Source organism: Castor canadensis, chromosome 12 (assembly GCF_047511655.1).
Source record: "Castor canadensis chromosome 12, mCasCan1.hap1v2, whole genome shotgun sequence".
Taxonomy (NCBI): Eukaryota; Metazoa; Chordata; class Mammalia; order Rodentia; family Castoridae; genus Castor; species Castor canadensis.
Window position 1 is genome coordinate 109,045,725 of NC_133397.1, and position 22,989 is coordinate 109,068,713.

Genomic DNA, 22,989 nt, shown 5'->3' on the forward strand with positions numbered 1-22,989 from the left:
TAAGCCACACCGAAATCATATTCAATTTCATTTTTTGCACTGCCAAGGATCGAACCCTGGGCCTTGTTTATGCAAGGTTAGCAATCTTAGCACTGAGCTGCATCTCCAGTCTCAATCAAGGTTTGAGTAACTGCCATACTGTCCTTTAACGTGGCTACACTCTTTTATTTTCCTTCCACCAGTTCACAAGGGTTCCAATTTCTCTACAATATGGACAATACCTGTTACATTCTGTTTTGATTTCTAATAATAGCCATCCTAATACGTGTAAGGTTATATCTCATTGTGACTTTTTGTTTGTTGCGACAGTGTCTCATTGTTTTTCCTAGGTTGGCCTTGAACTCTTGATCCTCCAGCTTCAGCTGGGATTACAGGCACACTTCACCTGACTGCATCATAGTTTTGATTTGATTTGTCTTTTTTTTTTTTTTCAGTACCAGGGCTTGAACTCAGGGCCTACACCTTAAACCACTCCACCAACCCTTTTTTGTGATGGGTTTTTTCGAGATAGGGGCTCTTGGAACTATTTGCCCAGGCTGGCTTCGAACCGCAGTCTTCCTGATCTCTGCCTCCTGAGAAGCTAGGATTACAGGTGTAAGCCACCAGTGTCCGCTTCTTTCCCCTCCCTCCCTCCCTCCCTCCCTCCCTCCCTTCCTTCCTTCCTTCCTTCCTTCCTTCCTTCCTTCTTTCCTGGTGCTAGGATTAAACCAGGACCTCATGCATGCTAGGCAAGTGTTCTACCATTGAGTTACATCCCCTTCTCATCTCGTTATCCTTCAGTGTGGAGTGGTTTCTCAGTGTCTCTTAACCTTCCCAGACTTGGTTCTGAAGCTCCATTAGTTTCTTAGCATGTTGTCTCTGGTTGTGAGACTGGTGAAAAAAGTGTTTGGCTAAATCCTTCAACACCACATCATCATGATTCCAAGTAGTAACCCATAGACAGGCAGATGTAGGAAATGTGGAGTTCCAGGCTGATCTGGCAGTTGATCGTAGGTAGCCTCCTTTGTAGCAGTGCAACATTTAAGGGGGTTATGGTGGTCATGGCCAGTGACTGAGAGGCAGCAGAAGGGGCCTTGAACTAGTCCAAAGGGCTATGTGAAGGCAGAGGGCTGCTGGCTCTGAGCAGCTGGCTATGGTGGTGGTTAAGCACTAGCTATGTCCAAGCACTCTTGAAGCAGGAAACCAGATAAAAAATGTAGGTATGACTCAAGTGGTGGAGTACCTGCTTTGCAAGCATAAAGCACTGAGTTTAAACCCCACTCCCATCAAATACATGTGTATACGCGCACACACACACACACACACATATGTAAATATATAGATCTGGTCATGAAGTATTAATTATTTAATGAGCACCTATGTGCCAGGTACTGTGAATAAAATGCTAAGAACCAGCTATCATCCCTACTTTTATGGAGTTTGAGGCAAATATGAATTAGATAATAAAACTAATGAAGGCATTGTTACAAACTGGGATGTTAATGATAAAAGCAAGTATTATATGGCTCTCTGTTAGACCTTGCCCTAAACATTTTGCATGTATGCATTTAACCACAAAATAACTTAGTGTATACAGCATAATATTAAGTATTATACTCAGTTACTTGGGTGCACACGATGAAACTGACGCAGAAAGAGATAAAATAAATTGTCCCAGGTCACACAGCCATAGATGAGGGCGCTGGAATTCAAACCCCGACAGTCAGGCCTCTGCGCTTAAGCACTAAACTATACCGTACTATGCTGTACTGGGCTGGGCTGGGCTGCACTGTGCTTACTGCTCTACTCTGTTTTATACTCTACTATGTTATTTCTCAAATAACTTGGGTGGAAGAAATAGAGATCCAAAAGAATAGCTAACAGGGAAAACCGATCCAGACCGCAGCTTCTCTGAGCTGAGGTACACGTTTGAGTAGGTGTTAACTCTGCACAGTAGGCGGTAGTGATTTGTGTGTGGGGATGAACATTCCAGCTAGAGGACGTATATGCCAAAGCCCTAAAGCAAGAGGGAGTGTCACACGATTAAAAAATTGAAGGCCAGTGGGGCTAGTTTGGAGAAAGCCAGGGAAGAGTAGGACATGGGGTGGCCGGAGAACCAGTCCAGGCAAATGATACACAGTCTTTTAAGCTCTAAAGGACTTTGTTTTTCATCCTGAGAGCAATGGGAACACATGGTGGTTGGGGAGGAGCAGGGATCAGATTCCTTTAAAAAAGATTACTCTTACTGTGTTTGAGACAGTGGGTTGGAAGGGAGTAGGAGTGCACATATTAATTGCATTTTTTTTTCAGGGCCTTGTTCACGCGAGGCAAGTGCTCTACCACTTGAGCTACACCCCAGCCCAAATTCACAATGACATTAAGAACTTTTCTACCAGGCACACTCTTTGAATCAGCAAGTATATTTTAGGAATATTCAGAAGAAATAATTATGGACATGCAAAGAATTATTCATCATGGTGCTCATCACAGTATTGTTTTCAGTGACAAAAATTAGAAACCACCTTACTGTCTAACAATAGATAGTCAATACACCACAATACATCCACATAATGAAGTCTATTTATTGTCTAAATTGGGACGGATCCTACTGATGGCAAGAATTAGAGATAATGCGTGTGAAATCGCTTTGTAAATGGTAAACTGCTGTTAAAATGCCGTGTTTATTATAGGAATTACCAGTGTGCCCCTGAAAGGCACTTGAAACACAGAAAATCTGATAGATCATAATTAGACTCAGCACTCTGCTGTCTGTTCTGATTTTTCTCATTATTAGTGGTTCTCAAACATATTCAGACGACAAGCACCTGCAAGCTAAAGTGTGCTTGCACACAATTGAATCCTGAGAAGTGAACCTTACTTATATAATTTATTTTTGGCACTACTGGGGTTTGAATTCAGGGCCTCACACTTGCTAGCTAGATACTCTACTTCTTGAGCTACTCTGCCAGTCTTTTTCTGTGTTGGGTTTTTTTGAGATAGGGTCTCGAAAACTATTTGCCCAGGCTGGCTTCAAATCCTGATCCTTCTGATCTCTGCCTCCTGAGTAGCTAGGATTACAGGCATGAGCCACTGGCCCCTGGCTTAGAAATGAACTTTAAATGTTACCAATTCAAGGGGTCTCTTTTTTGGACAACTGGACAGTTCCTTTCACTTCTGGTCACCAGCAATCTCAGAGGGGTATGCTCCATATCAGAACTGCCAGGAGCCTATCAATAACGCTCTTGTATTTTAGAACCATGGTTTTTTTTCATGATTCTTAGGCAAGAGGGTCAGGGGCTAGAAACCTGGGTCAGGGAAATTATGGTTAGATACAGCCTCTCCCTGTAACAGCTGCTTAGAACAGCCCACCATGTGTGATTCCTTTTTTTGCTGGTACTAGAGATTCAGCTCAGGGCATTGTGCTTGCTAGATAGGTGCTTTACAACTCTAGCTATGCCCCCAGTCCTTTTTGCTTTAGTTATTTTTGGGTCTTGAGTTTGGGCCCTGGCTGGCCTGACCTCCATCCTCCTATTTATGCTTCCTGTGTAGCGGTTGAGAGGCATGAGCACCACACTCAGTTATTTTGCTCAGGTTGGCCTTGAATCTCAAGTCTTGTGATCTCCACCTCCCAAGTAGCTGGGATTGCAGGCATGAGCCACCAAGCCCAGCTTGTTTCCTCTTCTTAAGTTTTCTCTCAATTGTCTCCTAAAAAAAAAATTTATTTCAGATTGGTGCTTGTGGCTCACAACTGTAATCCTAGATACTCAGGAGGCAGCGATCAAGAGGTTCAAAGCCAGCCTGGGCAAATAGTTCGAGAGACCGTATATCGAAAAACCCTTCACAAAAATAAGGCTGGTGGAGTGGTGAAGGTGAAGGCCCTGAGCTCAAGCCCCAATTCAAGCAAAAAAAAAAAAAGGTTTATTTCTCCCTCAGTTCTGACCCTTTCAGGGAAGTTTTTTTTTGGGGTGGGGTGGGATATCACTATGCTGGCCTTTAACTGGTGATCTTCTTGTCTCAGCCTCCAGACAGCTGGGATTACAGGTGCACACCTCATGCTACTTTCATACTAATATTTACCATGTACTAGGCAGTATTATTATTACTTTATATTATAAATATTATTGCCAGACAATCTTGAGGTTGGTCCTTTCAGTAGCTAACACCTTTTACAACTGAGAAACTGGTGCAAGTGAACTAGGTAGCTCCTAACCACATAGGTACTAGTTGTGGAAGTATGCTGCAAAGCAAGCATTTTGGTTCCACAGCAGATTCATCTTGCACCGTATTCCATTTCTCTACCAGACATTGTGGCATTATATCCCAGCCTCAGCTGTGGATTTATCTCACAGTTTCTCTCATAAGACTTCTGGGCCCCACTGCAGATCAAGGATGTAGCTCTTTCAATGTTCCCAACTATTCTAGGACAGGTCAATTCCAGCACTGCCTCTTCAGAGCATACTGTCAACTCATGGGAATAGTTTCCACCCTATAAAATTGCGTAGCTTTTTAAAATGTATTATTATCTTCTACACAGGGTCTCACTATGTAGCCCAGGCTGGCCTTGAACTCCTACCTCAGCCTCCCCACTGCTAGGAATACAAGGGTGCACCACTATGTCCAGCTTCTATATAGCTTTTAAAAACACTTTTATCCTAGATTATAATAAAGACAAGCAACAGGTATCAGAAGGCTAAAAAAACCTCACAGAAGTGAAAATTTTGGCTAAAAAATTCAGTCTATCATTTTATTTTTTAAATGTGAATTTGGAGGAAAGTATTAGTTTTATCTCTTATTTTTCACCACCTGCATAGATACTAGCCTGGTCCAATCAACCATTATTCCTTGACTGAATTATAACTGTGTTTGCAGCCTAACTGGTCTTTCTATTGCTCTAATCTACTATAGGTGATTTCTCTAGGAAGCAGCCACAGCTACTTTTTCCATGATTCTACTTTGAATCTTTGTTTAAAACCTATCCAGTGCTCCACTTCTCAATGGTCTTAAAACTGGGGTACAAGTACTCGGGGGGGGGTACTCCAGTGGAGGAAAAATTTCCAAGGGGTACATAACAGTAGTTTTTAATGGAATTAATCCATTATATATGTATATAATTCATCATATGTACACATATATATATGCAAAGTTCTTCAAAAAATTGAAGTTTTTGGGTGCTGGGGATTGAGCCCAGGGCCTGTGCATGCTAGGGACATGGTCTACCATGAGCTACATCCCACCCCTCAAAGTTTTTAATGCACTTGTCTCTAAAAATGAAAAATGGAATTTATACAGAAGTCTGTTTCATCCTGACAATGTTATATGCATTTATGCTTACAAGAACTTATTGGGAAAGAAAATCCCTGACTCCCAGGTAGCTCATTAAAATACATTCTCAAATGGAAAAAAAGGATATGCTCAATACTTTTTTTCATGTTTAATTAATGATTAACATGTTTTAATTACGTATCTTAAGAGGGATGGTATTAAATCATTTTATCATGTACCTTTCCATTAGATTAAAAATGACATACCAATTAAACAATGTCAGTATTGCAAGATGCAGAAATGATACTGCAATTTAAATTTATGAAAAAAAAATTTTTTTTTTTGTACAATGTTTGAGGGGAAAAATTAGTTTTCCAAAGTCTTTTTGTTGTTGTTGTTGAGACAGGGTCTCACTATGTAGCTCAGGTTGACCTCAAACTCGTGATCCTTGGGATTACATACGCCACAACCCTCTGATTTGGGTCTTTACAAAACGTTTAAAGAAAAAAACCCACCCCATCCCCCAAAAAGACCCAAAACAACTGAACTATTTTTGTGCATGGCCTGCCCCCCTTAATAATTCTCTTATCTTATGTACTCTCTCCCTTGCTCAAGCTGCTCCAGTCACACTGACTCCTTGCTGTTCCCCTAATAAGCCTCAGGCCCTTTGCCCTTGCTACCTGTTCCTCTTCCTGGCACATTCTTCTGCAAGATCTGCTCCTCCACCTTATCAACATCAGCCTTGCTCAATCTCTTTCACTCTGCTTTTTTCCTCCGCAACATTTACCTCTTATATTTACTATCCATCTTCCTCCAACAGATTCTAAACTTGAAGGCAGGGAGCTCTGTTCTAATCTTGCTGCAATCCCAGCCTATCTAACACTATCCAGCACATAATAAAGAAGTTACATATTTTTCACTGAATGAAAAGTGTTTTCATGCGAATCTAAGATTTACAACAACACACAGGTAAGTTTCTTGGGAACACTGTTGGAGAACAAAGAACTTCTTAGCCTAACACTAAAACAAGCCCTGCACTGCTTTTTTCTTTTTTTTGTTGAGAGCTGGTCTCTCTGGGTAGCCCAGGCTGGCCTGGAACTGGGGATCCTCCTGCCTCAGCCTGGGATTACAGATGTGTTACCACCATGCTAGGCCTGTAATTCCAGCACTGGATCCTCGGCAGGTGGATCCCGAGTTCCAGGTCAGCCGGGGCTACACAGATCAACTTCCAAAGGAGGTAAGATGACGACCCTTTCGGAAAACTTGTAATACCAGTATTGTTAGGGCACTGTCACATAGCTCACCCCACGACACTGAGTGGGATTCTCAGGCCATAATATTGGTTAGCTCTGCGGCCCCCCCACCCTCCCCGAACTGACACAGTGACTTTTCAACATCCATCTGCTCTGTCTCCAACTTCCTGATTCAGGTCTGAGGTGTGGCCCTGGCATCTCTACTTTGCAAAATCTCCTCCGTTGATTGGCTTTCTAAGAAGCTAAAAATAGCTGTCAGGAATTCGTTCCTCATCGGCTCTTTTCAGCCTATCTCTGGTAAACGCTAGCTCAAAGCAAAAAAAAAAAAAAAAAAAAAAAGGGAAGCCCCTCTTTGCTGCTTCCCTGGGCCACAGCCCATCAGGGGAACGCAGCCCACACAGAAGGCCCAGCAGATCGGCACGTCGGAGCCTGGAGGCCCGGGTGTCCGAGCGCGCGGCAGGTGAAGCTCCGGCAGAGAACTCGCCCGGCGCTGGGGAACCGCGACGCGGCGGGGGAATGGAGGGAAGGAATGCGGCCGGGCCTCCTACCCTTCCATCCTTTCCCGCCCTTGTCCCCGAACCATTCCGGTGTCGCAACTCCTAAGCACCACCCGCCCCCGCCAAAGGCATCCGGCGTCAACCGCCTCGGGCTTTAAAGGCTCCTGGCGAGCTCAAGAGCCAGTACACTGACGCAACGCACCGGCCCCAGCAACCCGGACAAGCGTCGGGAACGGCTGCGCGCCCAGTTCCCGCCTCCTTCCCGAGGACGTCCGTGCGTCCGTGCGTGCGTGCGCGCGCCCGCTCACGCCGGCCCTCCTTCCACCGCGCGACGCGAGGGCGGGGGCGCCGCGTGCGCGCGCGCTCCCGTGGGTTCGCTCGCTCGCTCGCTCTCGGCGGCCGCTCTCGCTGTGGCTGCGGCTGAGGCTGGGGGCGGCGGCGGCGACGCGGGCGGCGGGCGGCGCGGGGCGGTCCGGCGGGTTCAAAGAGGAAAACATGGCGGAAAACAAAGGCGGCGGCGAGGCTGAGAGTGGCGGTGGGGGCAGCGGCAGCGCGTCGGTAACTGCCGGGGCCGCCGGGCCCGCGGCGCAGGAGGCGGAGCCGCCTCTCGCCGCGGTGCTGGTGGAGGAGGAGGAGGAGGAGGAAGGCGGCAGGGCTGGCGCGGAGGGCGGCGCGGCCGGGCCCGACGACGGGGGGGTGGCGGCGGCCTCCTCGGGCTCGGGCCCGGCCGCTTCAGCCCCTGCGGCCTCAGCGGGCCCTGGAGTTCCCGGGGGCGCCGTATCGACGCCGGCGCCCGCTCCGGCGTCGGCTCCCGCCCCGGGTCCCTCGTCCGGGCCGCCTCTGGGGCCGCCAGCCTCTCTCCTGGACACCTGCGCGGTGTGTCAGCAGAGCCTGCAGAGCCGGCGTGAGGCGGAGCCCAAGCTGCTGCCCTGCCTTCACTCCTTCTGCCTGCGCTGCCTGCCGGAGCCCGAGCGCCAGCTCAGCGTGCCCATCCCGGGGGGCAGCAACGGCGACATCCAGCAAGGTGAGCCTAGGGCCTGCTCTACGTCTGGGCCGCGGAGCATTTGCCGAGCCCGGGCGGATATATGGACTTGGGGCTGCCCGGGCCGGCGTGGTCCCGAGGAGTCTGCGAGGCCAGGCCCCGGCCCCTGGGATGGGATCCAGAGGACGCTGGACCGAGGGAGGTACTGGGAGGCAGGAGGGCGGGGGAGGGGACGCTGGCTGCGAGGGAGGCCTGCGAGTGCGGGGACCGGGCCGGGCGCTGGTTCTGCAGCTGGTGCACCCCGATGCCGGTGCCGGTGTGAGAGGTGTTATGGGTTGTTGAGAGAGTAGGAAAGAGATAGGGGCTGTGAGGTTAGATGGCACTGGAGGGAGGAGAATTGCCTGGTCTGGGTTGGGAGAAAGGCCTACGGATTAAATGGAGGCAGGTAAAAGACATTGAAGAGCTGGGGTCCAAAAAAAGGCCCCAGGATGACATTGGAGTGGGGAACTTGGGGAGTGATCGTAGCGGTAAGAGGCCTGGTTAGGGACAGTTCCAAGGTTTGAGGATGAAGGCGAAATGAACTTTGAAGGATGATGGGAATTGAGTGTTTTATTTATTACACGTTAATGAGTCCCCCACTGTTCGGAGCACTGTGCTAGGATTTGAATAAAGCAGATCCAGTGAGGATCTGGCTCACAGTGGACTAGGGGACAACTATCTTGCCCACCAGTACAGGTGGGTTCTTGGTACCTTGGGGTTGTGCACAGTGGAGGGAGGTCAGGGAAACTTTAGTACAGGAAATCCAGCAAGTTTCCTGAAGGGTGAGTACCTCACGGGTTGGAGGGTATTCAGGTCATAGAGCACCTTCTGCATCCTTGCAATTAAAGGAAGTGAATGATTGGCTGAGTAGGTAGGTCTCAAGCCTTATTTTGGAGCCCTTGGATCTAGAAGTGTTTCAGACTTGAAAATCTAGAAATGTTTCAGACTTGCAAGTTTTGGAATTTCCCTTTTTTCTAGCAAGGTAAGGTCTCGTAGGCAGTGAGTACAGTGTCTAGGTTAACACCTCACTATCAAACTATTTTTGCATCAAAGTACATGAATATCACATTGATGGGATAGATGACAAATTATCTTCTGTAATCCAGGTGAGTTTTGTGGCCAGTTTGTGATGACATATCTCAGAGCTTTTGAGTTTTGGAACTGTGGGGGAGGGATGGTGGGCCTGTACTCAAGGGTTGGGATTTAGCCTGCATCTTGTGGAGGACCTTCCTGAAGGCCTCTTCTATCTAGAGGGTAAAAGGGTCAGATTTGTGACCGGGAGAGATCACTTGGAGCACTTGAGGGACATAGGCAGGAAAGGTTGGTGGTAGGGAGATCGGGTAGGAGAATCTGGGCAGTAATTTACCTGGGTGAGGAATTATCATTTGGAATGGGACTGATAACCAGGTGTTATAGAAGGAAACATTTTTTTCCATGGGGGGAATGAGAGGGGGTTTGTGAGACATACTGACTTTGGATGTCTCCATTGCCACTTCCTCCTTAGGACTTACACAGATTGATTTTCCTTAATCTTAGTTTTCTCATTTCTGAAATAGAGACAAAAGTACATACGTCGTAGGGTTATTGAGAGAATGAAATGAGAGAAATGTGTAAAGTACGTGGCAGTTACTAATGAAATGGCAGCCAGTTTATTAATAACTGATTGTATGTAAGTGGCCATAGAAATGGAGGGAGAGGGTTTCGTTGAGATTGGTGTGAGGGAGACCACACGTGTTGGATAAATTCCACGTTTCTTGCTTGCATGGTAGTTCCTGATGCAGATAAAGAATTTGGGCACAGAAGCAGTTATCTGTAGTGGAGGAAGGGTGTAATGATTTCAGTTTTGGACATTTTGGAGTATTACTGGGACATACAGGTAAAAATGTTTAAAATAAGGTTTTGATTGCTGGAGAGGATACTAAATGATGAGTGTATAAAGGATAACTGCTTATGGCCTTAGTAGCATAGTAAGACACATGGGAATCAGTGTTCTTGTGCAGACCTGGCTTAGATGAGAAATTTAGAGGGAACCCAGGATGCAAATTGTGTTTGTTTCACAAAGACTAAGATTATAAAATTGGCTTTCCGAAATCTACACAGGAGGGAGAATAATCAGTAAGTTCTCCAGTTTTTGTTTTTGAGCTAGAATAATCACAAGGGTGTAAATACCATCAATCTTAAGTAACATTGCTTTCTAAACAAATTGAGTATGGAATCTACTCTGTTTTTAGGTAGGAAGTCTAGAAAATACTTTGTCAATAGTAACTTCTATCTGTACCCTTCACTTTGCTCTTAAAAAATGAAAGCAAGCTATGCTGGAAAAAACATTGAATTTGGTGTTAGGGGACATAGTTTTGCCACTTAATTATTTTAGTCTTAAAGTAGGTTCATGCTGTTTCTGTCCCTTAGTTTCAGTCAAATAATGTGAAAATGCCTTATAACTGAAATGCTTCTAAAATGCAAGGTGTTATTGAACAACCTGTGATTTCATCTCTTCTGTGGTCTGGAGAACCACAGCTGGTAACCAACAGGATATTCCTTGGATCAAAAGCTGTTCTTTATACAATCTGTGTCTCCATCAGGAATTCAGCTAGCTCTGAGAGCACAAAAGGTAAACCCATACTCAGAATAGGTAGTTTATTCTTGTGAGATTGAACTGCTGGCCTTTGTAGATGGAATAGACCCAGTGTAGCTGACTTACCACTAAGTAGCTGCTAGTTTAATTTACCATCTTTCTCAAGTAGTTCTGAAACAATAAGTGTACTGCCCTTTCTGTCCTAGTAACTAGTCTTTTTTTCCTCCTTCTTTTAATACTTACCCACCTGTGCTTGCTATACTCTTTAGAGGGACAATTCTCAAAGTGTGGTTCCTAGCATACTAGCATCATCATCGTTATTGTCATCATCATCATCTCTGATGATGCAAATTCTTGGGTCTCACTCTAGTACTCTAAGGTGATTGTGATGCACTCTTAAGTTTAAGACCACTGTTCTTGGGTGTAGGGTCACTTCAGTACCTTCTCAGAAAGGCTTATTTTAACTATTCATTTTCATGTAGTCCTTTAGGTCACTCTGGCATCTTTTCACAGTACAGCTAAAATTGAAAATGTTTATTTAATTTTTGACAGTACTGGGGTTTGAACTCAAGGCCTCATGCTTGCTAGGCAGGAGCTCTACCATTTCAGCACTCTCCCAGCCCTAAAATTTTTATTTATTTTTTTTGGTGGGACTAGAGTTTGAACTCAGAGCTTTGAGCTTGCAAAGCAGCCACTCTACTGTTTGAGCCACACTTCCAGCCCTAAAGTGTTTATTTTTGTTTACTTGCTCATTTCCCACCAGAATGTTGCAGAACGTAAGTTCAGTAAATAACTTTCTAATTTTTTTTATTTTTTTCATATCTATTGAACATGGGAAATACATGGCTTTTGAACAAAAAGAAACACCTGGAAAGCTTATTAAAATGTTAGTATGACAGTTTCTTCAGACTCTGATTCAGTTGGCTTGGGATTGACTCCCATGTATCTGTACTATTTATTTATTTGCAATTTGGGGATTGAATCCATCCCATATCCTCTATCTGTACTTTTTTTTTTTTTGGCAGTACTGGGGGTTGAACTCAGGGCCTCGAGCTTGCTAGGCAGTTGCTCTATCACTTGAGCTTCTCTGCCAGTCCTGTATCTGCACTTTTAACAAGTTACTTCGTGTGATGCTCATTACACTTTGAGGACGTTAGACTTAAATACTTTGCAGAACAGGTCTTATTGTTGGAGTATTTGGAAAATCAAAATTTATATTTGTTGACTCTCAACTGTGAGCTTTTTAAAGTGACTTTTAAAATTTAATTCCTTTTAGGTTCTGCATACCCAGTAGTGTGTATGTAGAAATCTAATGTAGCAATCAAAATACAAATTTTATTGATGCATCTGAACAAACTTTCAAACGAAATCTTGAAGGTGAGACTTTGGTAGTAGGTCACATCTGAGACAGCACAGTACTGTGGCTCAAGAACTGGATTGGGAGTAAATTACACTAGTTTTTTCTGTTATAAGATATGTGCCACTTGGGAAAGGTACCTATATTGTCCAGGGCTTCTGCAGTAGGAAGAGACTGAGTTCCTTTTCTATACGAGTGTATGATTTTATTATCTTATGCCAATGTTTTATATCTGTATAAGTTTAATATTCCTGTTTTGGTTGTTGTTTTTTCAAACAGTGTCTTTCTGTGTAGCTCAGTCTGCCCTTGAATTCTCCAGATCCTCCTGCCTCAGTTTCCCCAGTGCTGGGATTATAGTGAGGGCCACCATGTCAGCTGGGCTCCAGCTTTAATATTCTTATAGTTTGTGGGGAATGATAGAAGAATTAACATAAAAACGATTCTAAAGCTGTGTGTGGTGTTGTCTGTAATTTCAGCACTCCGGAGGCAAGACCCTGTCTCAACCTAAGTCAAAACAAAACAGAAACACCCCCAAAGGATTGTTTCTGCATTCTTTCACTTACTGTGAAAAAGTCTAAAATAGTAAATGGGAAGGAAGACCTGCGTGTGTTGTGAAGAGCACCTCTTAGTAGTGTTTCTTCACAAACCATGGTGAGCCACTCTGGGGAATCTTCTGTTTGAGCCCTTGGAGGTTATTGCCCCAAGAGTACATATACTAGATGGCAGAGCTTGAGGTACTTCAGGCTGACCTTGAACTTATGATCCTTCTCCTGTGTCCTTCTGAGGTGCACATCATCCGGCCTGGCTGAGCTTGAGTTTTTGAATGATGATGTATTATATCACACCAGCAACTGGTCATGAAAGATGTGTCAAAGGAGGCTGGGGCATAGCTCAGTGGTAGAACTCTAGCATGTGCCAGGCCCTGGCTCATTCCACAGCACTGCTACCAAATCAGACGTGTCAAAGAAAGCTGAAACACTAACTTCTATCATTGTGGTTGGTTAAGCACACAGAATTCAGGAGTCAGACCACTTGGATTCATTTCTGAGCTTTACCATTTACCATTTACTACTTGAATGACAGATAAGTTACTTAGCATATGAAAATTGTGAATAGTAATTATATCTACCTCATAATGTTACTGTGATCTTTAAGAGTTTTGCAAAGTATTAAGCCCCCAATAAATTGTGGTGCTAGTATTTCAGTCACCTTCCAGTTCCACATTGTCTTTGTGACTTACCTCTATCATAATAAAAAGAAGGGGCAGGAGGTAAATTGTTGGTATTTCTGTAGACTTTTCTATATCTCCTTATGTACAGCATGCCAATTAAAGTCATTGAGTTCTAAACTTAAAGCTTGTAATATAAAAATTTATTAACGTTTTAAATATTAACTATGATATCTAGTGTCTGTAAATAAAATGTTCTAGTTAAGCGAATCCAATTGCTTTTAATTTCTTCATAAGTACTCTCAGTGGATCCTAAGTGAGAATACTTAAGAGCAGTGATTCCTTGTGTTCTGTTCTTTTGAGACCAGGTCTTGCTGTGTTGCCTAAGCTGTCCTTGAACTCCTGGGCACAAGAAAATGAGGTTTCTGCCTCAGCCTTCTGAGTAGTTAGGAATACAGGCAAGAATGCCACCTTGCCTGGCTAAACAGTGATTCTTAAAAGTGTGGTACACAGAGTATAGGGGTATGGTGTCTCTGACACCCTTTCACTCTTTGCAAGGTTAAAATAGTTTACTATATACTAGTTCATTATTTGCCTTATTTACTGTGCTTTTTAGTGGTGAAAAAGCAATGACAGGGAAAACTGCTGGCACCTTAGTATGAGTTAAGATAGTGGCTTCAAGCCCTACAAAAAGTTGTCATAGCTGGGCATGGTAGTGCACAGCTATAATCACAGCTGCTCTGGAAGATTGTAGTTTGAGGCTAGCCTGGGCAAAAAGCTAGCAAGACCCCATCTCAGTCTATTTCAGCTACACAAGATGCATAAATAGGATAGTAGTTCAGCCAGCCCAGGCATAAATGTGAGACCCTCTTCAAAAAATAACAACAGAAAGCAGAAAGGGCTAGGGTGGTAGAGTGTTTGTCTAGAAAGTGTGAGATCTTGAATTCAAACCCCAGTACTGCCAAAAAAAAAAAAAAAAAAAAAAAGCCTACCAAGTTGAATTGGCTGCTTTTGTATTTTTCTTGTGAGACTGGTGTTTGAACTCAGGGCTTCATGCTTAGAAAGGAGGCACTCTACTGGTTGAGCACACTTCTAGTTCATTTTGTTCTGGTTATTTTAAAGGTGGGGGGGGGTGTCTTGTGAATTATTTGTGCCCGGGCTGGCCTTGAACTGCATAATCCTCCCTATCTCAGCCTCCTAACTAGTTAGGATTACAGGCATGAGCCACCAGCACCTGACTGAATTCGCTTTTTAACTTTTGCTTGAAAGAATGACTGACAGACTATGGTTTTTAATTTTTTTTTTTCTGGTGTTGGTATTGGGGATTAAACTCAGGGCTTCAAGCTTGCTAGGCAAGTACTCTAACACTGGAGCTACATGCCCAGTCCCAAACTAGATTTTAGGCATGGGTATTTGGCAGCTGTTTTCTCAAGAATGAATGGAGTCTTACTTCCAGTACAACAATAGACATATGTTACCAGGGATTAAAAAAATTGAGCTTTTGAATGAAAATTAGAATTTTGGAAAACTTGTATCTGCTGCTGTGAGCTTGACAGTTTTTCAGCATTTAAATCCTTTTCTGATGAGATGGATGGCATATTAATGAATTTTAAAAAAAATACTGTGTACTGAGATGTCAGTATTTGGAAGACCTGTATAAGTTATTGAACCAGTATTATCCAAGGGACCAATGTGTAATGTTGCAAAGTTATGAGTAGGAAAAAGATTCAAAGTATAAAATAGGTCAACAAATAAATTTTAATGTAAGAGTAGTAAATATTCATTGATGAGGTTTAAGATTTCACATTAGTAGTGATAGTTAAGAAATACATGGTATAAGTTTTTTTTTTTTTTTTTTGCGGTACTGGGGCTTGAACTCAGGTCCTTCACCTTGAGCCACTCCACCAGCCCAATTTTTGTGAAGGGTTTTTTGAGATAGGCTTTCTCGAACTATTTTCCCCGGCTGGCTTTGAACCTCGATCCTCTTGATCTCTGCCTTCTGAGTAGCTAGGATTACAGCCGTGAGCCTCCGGCACCTGGCTAAAACTTTGTTTTATATCAAAGAATTATCAGTTAATTTGGCCACAATTATTTGAAAAAGGCTATTAAAATGTCTCTTTTCTTAAGTTCATATTTGTATGAAACCAGGTTTTCTTTGTATTTTTCAAAGAAAACAACATGTCAGAAAGATTAAATGAGCCAGGTGTGGTGATAGTCCCAGTGACCTGGAGGCTTAGGCCAGAGGATCACTTAAGTTCATAAATTCGAAGCCAGCCTGGGCAACATTGTGAGATATTGTCTCAACAAACAAACAACCCAGATTAAATGCAGAAGCATATATGTAGTCATCTTCTGTTAAACCAGACATTAAAGAGATTGAAAGAAATGTAGAACAGTGCCACTCTTCATTCACTTAAGTATGTGATTTTTATTGTGCTGAGGATTGAACCCAGGGCATCGTGTATGCTAAGCAAGCATTGTACCACTGAGTCAAACATGCCTAACCTTATGTTCCATATTTTTTCTCAATGGATCATCTGTTTTTTTAGGGGCTTTTGTGGGAATTGTTTTTTTGTTTTATTTTTATTTATTTATTTTTGGCGGTACTGAACTCAGAGCCTTTACCTTGAGCCACTCTACCAGTCCTGTTTTTGTAAAGGGTTTTTTGAGATAGGGTTTTGCGAACTATTTGCCCTGGCTGTCTTTGAACTATGATCCTCCTGATTTCTGCCTCCTGAGTAGCTAGGATTATAGGCGTGAGCCACTGATGCCTGGTTATTTTTTTCTTTTAAGATTATTTTTGGGCTGGTGGAGTGGCTCAAGCAGTAGAGTGCTTGCCTAGCAAGCATGAGGCCCTGAGTTCAAACCCCAGTACTGTTAAAAAAAAATTTTTTTTTTGGCTGTACTGGGGTTTGAACTCAGGAATTCACACTTGCTAGGCAAGTGCTTTACCACTTGGGGTATACCACCCAGCCCTTTTTGTTTTAGTTTATTTTTTAGATAATGTCTTGCTTTTTGCCTGGAGCCTGCCCTGTACTATGATTTCCTACTTCTGCATCCCAGATAACTGGGATTGTAAGCATGAACCACTATGCCTGGCCCCAGATTCTTTATATGTATTTTTATCAGATGTACATTCTGTTTTCTCGCTTGCCTAGTCAGTGTATTTTAAAATCTCATATTTACTTCGGCTTTTTAAGTAAGTAGTACTTTACATTTGACTCAAAAATAAGTATACAAAGCTAGATAAGAAAAAGTATACCTCTCACTCCTTGTCCTCATGCAGTTCCTGTGCCCCCAGTGCATAGCATGTGCTAAGTTTATTTTGCCCTTTGGTATATCCAGGTGATTTGTAGCAAGGGTGCCAAATCCTTTCAGTGGTAGTGGGAATATGATATCTTCAGGGAAATGGTATCAGGACAACTGGAATGAAGTTGGATCCCTGCCCCATAGTTATGCAAAAATTAGCTTAAAATGGATCAACAGCCTACATAGAAAAGTAAGAATCACAAAACTCTTAGAAGAAAACACAGTAGTAAATCTTCATGACTTTGGATTTGGCAGTGTATTATTATATATGACACTAAAAGCGTGAGTAACAAAAGAAAAAAATAGATAAAAACAGATTTCATCAAAATTAACCCGTATATGAAAAGATGCTACCAAGAAAATGAAAAGAAAACCTATAGAATGTGAATAAATATTTGTAAATCATGTATTAGATGAGGGTGTAGTATCCAGAACTCTTAAACTCTTAATGAAGATAAATTAACCAGTTAAAAATGGGCCAAACTTCCAAACAGACCATTCTCCAGAAAAGATATCTGTCTACCTATCTGTCTGTCTCTCTCTCTCTCTCTCTCTCTCTCTCTCTCTCTCTTGCTCTATCTACCTATCTATCTTTGTATCACCAATAAGCACATGAGGAGATGCTTAAGGACCTCTGTCATTTATGTATTTATTTATTTATTTTTTGGATAGTCAGGGGCTTTTTTTTTTATTTTATTTTATTTTAATTATTCATATGTTCATACAAGGCTTGGGTCATTTCTCCCCCCTGCCCCCACCCCCTCCCTTACCACCCACTCTGCCCCCTCTCTCTCCCCCCTGCCCCCTCAATACCTAGCAGAAACTATTTTGCCCTTATTTCTCATTTTGTTGTAGAGAGAGTATAAGCCATAATAGGAAGGAACAAGGGTTTTTGCTGGTTGAGATAAGGATAGCTATACAGGGAGTTGACTCACATTAATTTCCTGTGCGTGTGTGTTACCTTCTAGGTTAATTCTTTTTGATCTCACCTTTTCTCTAGTTCCTGGTCCCCTTTTCCTATTGTCCTCAGTTGCTTTTAAGGTATCTGCTTTAGTTTCTCTGCGTTAAGGGCAACAAATGCTAGCTAATTTTTTAGGTGTCTTACCTATCCTCACCCCTCCCTTGTGTGCTCTTGCTTTTATCATGTGCTCAAAGTCCAGTCCTATTGTTGTGTTTGTCCTTGATCTAATGTCCACATATGAGGGAGAACATACAATTTTTGGTCTTTTGGGCCAGGCTAACCTCACTCAGAATGATGTTCTCCAATTCCATCCATTTACCAGCGAATGATAACATTTCGTTCTTCTTCATGGCTGCATAAAATTCCATTGTGTATAGATACCACATTTTCTTAATCCATTCGTCGGTGGTGGGGCATCTTGGCTGTTTCCATAACTTGGCTATTGTGAAAAGTGCCGCAATAAACATGGGTGTGCAGGTGCCTCTGGAGTAACCTGTGTCACAGTCTTTTGAGTATATCCCCAAGAGTGGTATTGCTGGATCAAATGGTAGATCAATGTCTAGCTTTTTAAATAGCCTCCAAATTTTTTTCCGGAGTGGTTGTACTAGTTTACATTCCCACCAACAGTATAAGAGGGTTCCTTTTTCCCCGCATCCTCACCAACACCTGTTGTTGGTGGTGTTGCTAATGATGGCTATTCCAACAGGGGTGAGGTGGAATCTTAGCGTGGTTTTAATTTTAGAGATGGTGAGCATTTTTTCATGTGTTTTTTGGCCATTTGAATTTCTTCTTTTGAGAAAGTTCTGTTTAGTTCACTTGCCCATTTCTTTATTGGTTCATTAATTTTGGGAGAATTTAGTTTTTTGAGTTCCCTATATATTCTGGTTATCAGTCATTTGTCTGATGTGTAGCTGGCAAATATTTTCTCCCACTCTGTGGGTGTTCTCTTCAGTTTAGAGACCATTTCTTTTGATGAACAGAAGCTTTTTAGCTTTATGAGGTCCCATTTATCTGTGCTATCTCTTAGTTGCTGTGCTGCTGGGATTTTGTTGAGAAAGTTCTTACCTATACCTACTAACTCGAGAGTATTTCCTACTCTTTCCTGTATCAGCTTTAGAGTTTGTGGTCTGATATTAAGATCCTTGATCCATTTTGAGTTAGTATTGGTATAGGGTGATATACATGGATCTAATTTCAGTTTTTTGCAGGCTGCTAACCAGTTTTCCAAGCAGTTTTTGTTGAAGAGGCTGCTATTTCTCCATCGTATATTTTTAGCTCCTTTGTCAAAGATAAGTTGCTCATAGTTGTGTGGCTTCATATCTGGGTCCTCTATTCTGTTCCACTGGTCTTCATGTCTGTTTTTGTGCCATTACCATGCTGTTTTTATTGTTAATGCTTTGTAATATAGTCTGAAGTCAGGTATTGTGATACCTCCTGCATTGTTCTTTTGCCTGAGTATTGCCTTGGCCATTCGTGGCCTCTTGTGTTTCCATATAAATTTCATGGTAGATTTTTCAAAATCTTTAATGAATGTCATTGGAATTCTGATGGGAATTGCATTAAATATGTAGGTTACTTTTGGGAGTATAGACATTTTTACTATGTTGATTCTACCAATCCATGAGCATGGGAGATCTCTCCACTTTCTATATCTTCCTCAGTCTCTTTCTTCAGAAGTGTATAGTTTTCCTTGTAGAGGTCATTCGCATGTTTTGTTAGATTTACACTTAGGTATTTGATTTTTTTTGAGGCTATTGTCAATGGAATTGTTTCATACATTCTTTTTCCGTTTGCTCATTGTTAGTGTATAGAAATGCTAATGACTTTTCTATGTTGATTTTATATCCTGCTACCTTGCTATAGCTATTGATGATGTCTAGAAGCTTCTGAGTAGAGTTTTTTGGGTCTTTAAGGTATAGGATCAGGTCATCTGCAAATAGGGATATTTTGACAGTTTCTTTACCTATTTGTATTCCTTTTATTCCTTCTTCTTGCCTAATTGCTCTTGCTAGGAATTCCAGTACTACGTTGAATAGGAGTGGAGATAGTGGGCATCCTTGTCTGGTTCCTGATTTTAGGGGGAATGGTTTCAGTTTTTCTCCGTTAAGTATAATGCTGGCTGTAGGTTTGTCATATATAGCTTTTATAATGTTGAGGTACTTTCCTTCTATTCCTAGTTTTCTTAGAGCTTTTATCATAAAGTGGTGTTGGATCTTGTCGAAGCCTTTTTCTGCATCTATTGAGATGCTCAAGTGGTTTTTGTCTTTGCTTCTGTTAATGTGGTTTATTACATTTATTGATTTTCGTATGTTGAACCACCCTTGCATTCCTGGGATGAAGCCTACTTGGTCATGAGTGATGTTTTTGATGTGTTGTTGAATTCGGTTTGCCATTATTTTATGGAGGATTTTTGCATCAGTGTTCATTAAGGAGATTGGCCTATAGTTCTCCTTTTTGGAGGTGTCTTTTCCTGGTTTTGGGATAAGTGTAATACTGGCTTCATAAAGTGTGTTTGTCAGTTTTCCTTTCCTTTCTATTTCGTGGAACAGTTTAAGGAGGGTTGGTATCAGTTCTTCTTTAAAGGTCTGCTAGAATTCAGCAGAGAATCCATCAGGTCCTGGACTTTTCTTTTTTGGGAGACTCTTGATTGCTGCTTCAATTTCATTTTATGTTATAGATCTATTCAGGTGATTAATTTCCTCTTGGTTCAGTTTTGGATGATCATGTGTATCTAGAAATCTGTCCATTTCTTTAAGATTTTCAAATTTATTTGAATATAGGTTCTCAAAGTAGTGTCTGATGATTTCCTGGACCTCCATGGTGTTTGTTGTTATCTCCCCTTTGGTGTTCCTGATTCTACTAATTTGGGTTTTTTGTCTCCTCATTTTAGTCAGGTTTGCCAGGGGTCTGTCAGTCTTGTTTATTTTTTCAAAGAACCAACTTTTTGTTTCATTAATTCTTTATATGGTTTTTTTGGTTTCTATTTCGTTGATTTCAGCTCTTATTTTTATTATTTCTCTCCTATTTGTTTTGGGATTTGCTTGTTCTTGTTTTTCTAGGAGTTTGAGATGTATCATTGATTTGGGATCTTTCATTCTTTTTAATATATGCACTCATGGCTATAAACTTTCCTCTCAGGATTGCCTTAGCTGTGTCCCATAGGTTCCGGTAGGTTGTGTTTTCATTTTCATTGACTTCCAGGAACTTTTTAGTTTCCTCTTTTATTTTATCGATGATCCATTCCTCATTAAGTAATGAGTTATTTAGTTTCCAGCTGTTTGCATGTTTTTTGTCTTTACTTTTTTTGTTGAGTTCTACTTTTACTGCATTGTGTTCAGATAGTATGCACGGTATAATTTCTATTTTCTTATATTTGCTGAGGCTTGCTTTGTGCCCTAGGATATGATCTATTTTGGAGAATGTTCCATGGGTTGCTGAGAAGAACGTATATTGTGTAGAAGTTGGATGAAATGTTCTGTAGACATCAAGTAGGTCCATTTGATCTGTTGCATATTTTAGATCTTGGATTTCTTTATTTTTCATTTGGATGACCTATCTATTGATGATAATGGGGTGTTAAAGTCTCCCACAACCACTGTGTTGGAGTTAATATATGCTTTTAGGTCTTTCAGGGTATGTTTGATGAAATTGGGTGCGTTCACCTTGGGTGCATACAGGTTGATGATTATTATTTCCTTTTGTTCTATTTCCCCTTTTATTAGTATGGAATGTCCTTCTTTATCTCGTTTGATCAAGGTAGGTTTGAAGTCCACTTTGTCAGAGATGAGTATTGCTACTCCTGCCTGTTTTCGGGGGCCATTGGCTTGGTAAATCTTCTTCCAGCATTTCATCCTAACTTTGTGCTTATTTCTGTTGGTGAGATGAGTCTCCTGTAAGCAACAAATTGTTGGATCTTCCTTTTTAATCCATTTCGTCAAGGGGTGCCTTTTGATGGGTGAATTAAGTCTGTTAACATTAAGCATTAGTACTGATAGGTATGTGGTGAGTCCTGTCATTTAGTTCTCTTAGTTGTTTGAAGGTTTGATTGTGTGTATCTAAGTTGAGGTTACTCTCTACTGTCTTGCTTTTTCTTTTTCTGTGGTTTGGTGCTACCTGTCTTTTCATGGTTAAGTTGCGTTTCACTTTGTGTGCAGAATCCCTTGCAGAATCTTTTGTAGTGGTGGCTTTGTGGTCACATACTGTTTTAGTTTTTGCTTATCATGGAAGACTTTTATTGCTCCATCTATTTTGAATGATAGTTTTGCTGGGTAGAGTATCCTGGGGTTGAAGGTATTTTCATTCAGTGCCCGGAAGATCTCACCCCACGTTCTTCTTGCTTTTAATGTTTCTGTTGAGAAGTCTGCTGTGATTTTGATGGGTTTACCTTTGTATGTTACTTGTTTTTTCTCTCTTACAGCCTTTAATATTCTTTCCTTAGTTTCTGAACTTGTTGTTTTAATGATGATATGTTGTGGGGTAGTTCTGTTTTGATCTGGTCTGTTTGGTGTCCTGTAGGCCTCTTGCATCTGTATGGGAATATCTTTCTCTAGATTTGGGAAATTTTCTGTTATTATTTTGTTGAATATATTACGCATTCCCTTCGCTTGCACCTCCTCTCCTTCTTCGATGCCCATGATTCTCAAGTTTGGTCTTTTGATGGAGTCGGTGAGTTCTTGCATTTTCTTTTCATAGGTCTTGAGTTGTTTAATTAGTAGTTCTTCGGTTTTTCCTTTAATTACCATTTCATCTTCAAGTTCTGAGATTCTGTTTTCTGTTTGTTTTATTCTGCTGGATTGGCCTTCTGTTTTGTTTTGCAGTTCTGTTTTGTTCTTTTATCTGAGGTTTTCCGTATCCTGGGTGGTTTCCTCTTTAAAGTTTTCTACTTTTGTCCTGAGTTCATTTATCTGTTTATTCATTGTGTTCTCTGTTTCACTTTGATGTTTATACAGTGCTTCCATGGTTTCCTTTATTTCTTCTTTTGCTTTTTCAAATTCTCTATTTTTATTGTCTTGGAATTTCTTGAGTGTCTCCTGTATAATTTGGTTGGCCCTATCCAGTATCATCTCTATAAAATTCTCATTGAGTACCTGTAGTATATCCTCTTTTAAATTATTCTTGTGGGCTTCATTGCGTCATTTTGCATAGTTTATCTTCATTTTGTTGGAGTCTGGATCTGAGTATCTGTTTTCTTCATTCCCCTCTGGTTCCTGTACTAATTTTTTGCTGTGGGGAAACTGGTTTCCCTGTTTTTTCTGTCTTCCCGTCATTGTCTTTGGTGTTGTTAGTGTCCCTGTACTGTGTGCAATTAAGTATTTTCTAGCTTGTAATAATAACAATGGTAATATTGAGAATGGAAGAGTGAGCTGAGATGGAAAACAAGAAGTTAAAGAAAACGGAAAAACAAATACATAGACAAGAAGGAGAGACAGAGATAAACATAAGAATAAAAATTAAAAATAAGTAAATGAAAGAAATATCTATATATAAAAATGAATTAAAATGGAAAATAGAAAATTAAAAAAAAAAAAACCAAAAAACTTCCAAGTTTATATGCAATGCAGTTTCAGTCTTAATAATTTGGGTGTCCATCTCAATCTCCAATCCTGG

General features: G+C 41.6%; 1 protein-coding gene across 4 annotated transcripts in view; it reads left to right on the plus strand.

The window, feature by feature from the left end:
• Window positions 1-7,409: 7,409 nt before the first annotated feature.
• Trim33 (tripartite motif containing 33) overlaps window positions 7,410-22,989 on the plus strand; it is a 113,420-nt gene continuing 97,840 nt past the window's right edge. For 2 of the 4 annotated variants that reach the window (XM_074050704.1, XM_074050706.1), the window contains exon 1: window positions 7,410-8,015. In XM_074050704.1, coding sequence (XP_073906805.1) covers window positions 7,487-8,015 — 529 coding nt within the window. In that variant the 5' untranslated portion in view covers window positions 7,410-7,486. The remainder of the gene's footprint in view (window positions 8,016-22,989) is intronic. The other 2 variants (XM_074050705.1, XM_074050707.1) reach the window with 1 other exon arrangement.